Source organism: Penaeus chinensis, chromosome 11, assembly GCF_019202785.1.
Source record: "Penaeus chinensis breed Huanghai No. 1 chromosome 11, ASM1920278v2, whole genome shotgun sequence".
NCBI classification, from domain to species: Eukaryota; Metazoa; Arthropoda; class Malacostraca; order Decapoda; family Penaeidae; genus Penaeus; species Penaeus chinensis.
Genome location: NC_061829.1, coordinates 23,848,096 through 23,849,060, shown reverse-complemented (window position 1 = coordinate 23,849,060; position 965 = coordinate 23,848,096). Strand labels below are relative to the sequence as shown.

Genomic DNA, 965 nt, shown 5'->3' with positions numbered 1-965 from the left:
TAACGAGCTTCGCGGCGTTGGCGGGGCGTGCCTGCATCATCCTCGGATTCTGAAGCGGTGGAGGAGCAGGTGGAGACTGGAGAGATGAGGGCAGAGGAGTCTGGGTAGCAGTGGAAGGGCACAGGACTGACTGGCATTTGCTCTGACGTGACGGGAGAGGCCTGTGGCGATGGAGGCAGGTAAGGCGTAGACCACTGAGGAAGGGCAGGCCGAGGCTCAGGCCGGCGAGTCTCTGCATCAGAAGTAGTGCGGAAGAGCTGGAGGTAATACTCGGCCAACGATGGAAGGTTCTCGGCTGCTCTGGCTGCAGGAGGGGATGGTGGGGCCAAGTGAGACATTGAAGAAAGCACTGTCGGCACTGCGGTACTTGGCATAGATGGTACACTTGGTAGAGATGGCATGAAGGACATTGGAGTTGTCATGGCAGGAGAGTACACCTCTGGAAGTACAGAAGGCGCTGAAGCTGCTGCTGGAGGTGATTCTAGACGAGGGCGTTTTACACTAAGATCCTCGGGTTGTTCCTGTTCTGGTTGCGATGTGGCTGGTTCATTGTATAGTGCCAAAGGACGTTTCTTGAGTGGGCAGTGCGCATAGTTGCGCTTGACCATGAATGAGCTCGGCATGGTTTCTCTCACAACACACTGACTAACACAGAGTTAGATGTTCTCTTGTCTGAGGGTCTAACTGTTCTGCCAATTCGGCGCGTGCGGCGCCTTATATACGCTAGCGAGAAGCAGGTGCAGTTGGAGCGTGCCATCTACCAATCAGGTGGAGGAGGCGGGGCTTCAGGGCTCGTGCCTCGTGTTCGGTTGCCGGCGAGCTTTACAATCTCCTATATAAAATAAGGTAATAACTCTTGTATTTTAGTATAATTATATTTATTAGACATATATCTTGCACAAATAAACGGAATATAAGGTAAAAAGTATTTTTTTCATACAAAACTTGTTTGTCATTACTGAATA

General features: G+C 51.2%; 1 protein-coding gene across 1 annotated transcript in view; it reads right to left on the bottom strand.

Moving 5' to 3' along the window:
• The window catches only part of LOC125030613 (zinc finger protein SNAI2-like), a 1,370-nt gene extending 697 nt beyond the window's left edge, over nucleotides 1-673 (bottom strand). The window contains exon 1 of the mRNA XM_047620763.1: nucleotides 1-673. This exon is cut by the window's left edge and continues 697 nt beyond it. Within this exon, the coding sequence (XP_047476719.1) occupies nucleotides 1-623 (623 nt within the window). The 5' untranslated portion in view covers nucleotides 624-673.
• Between the last annotated feature and the right edge of the window lie 292 nt (nucleotides 674-965).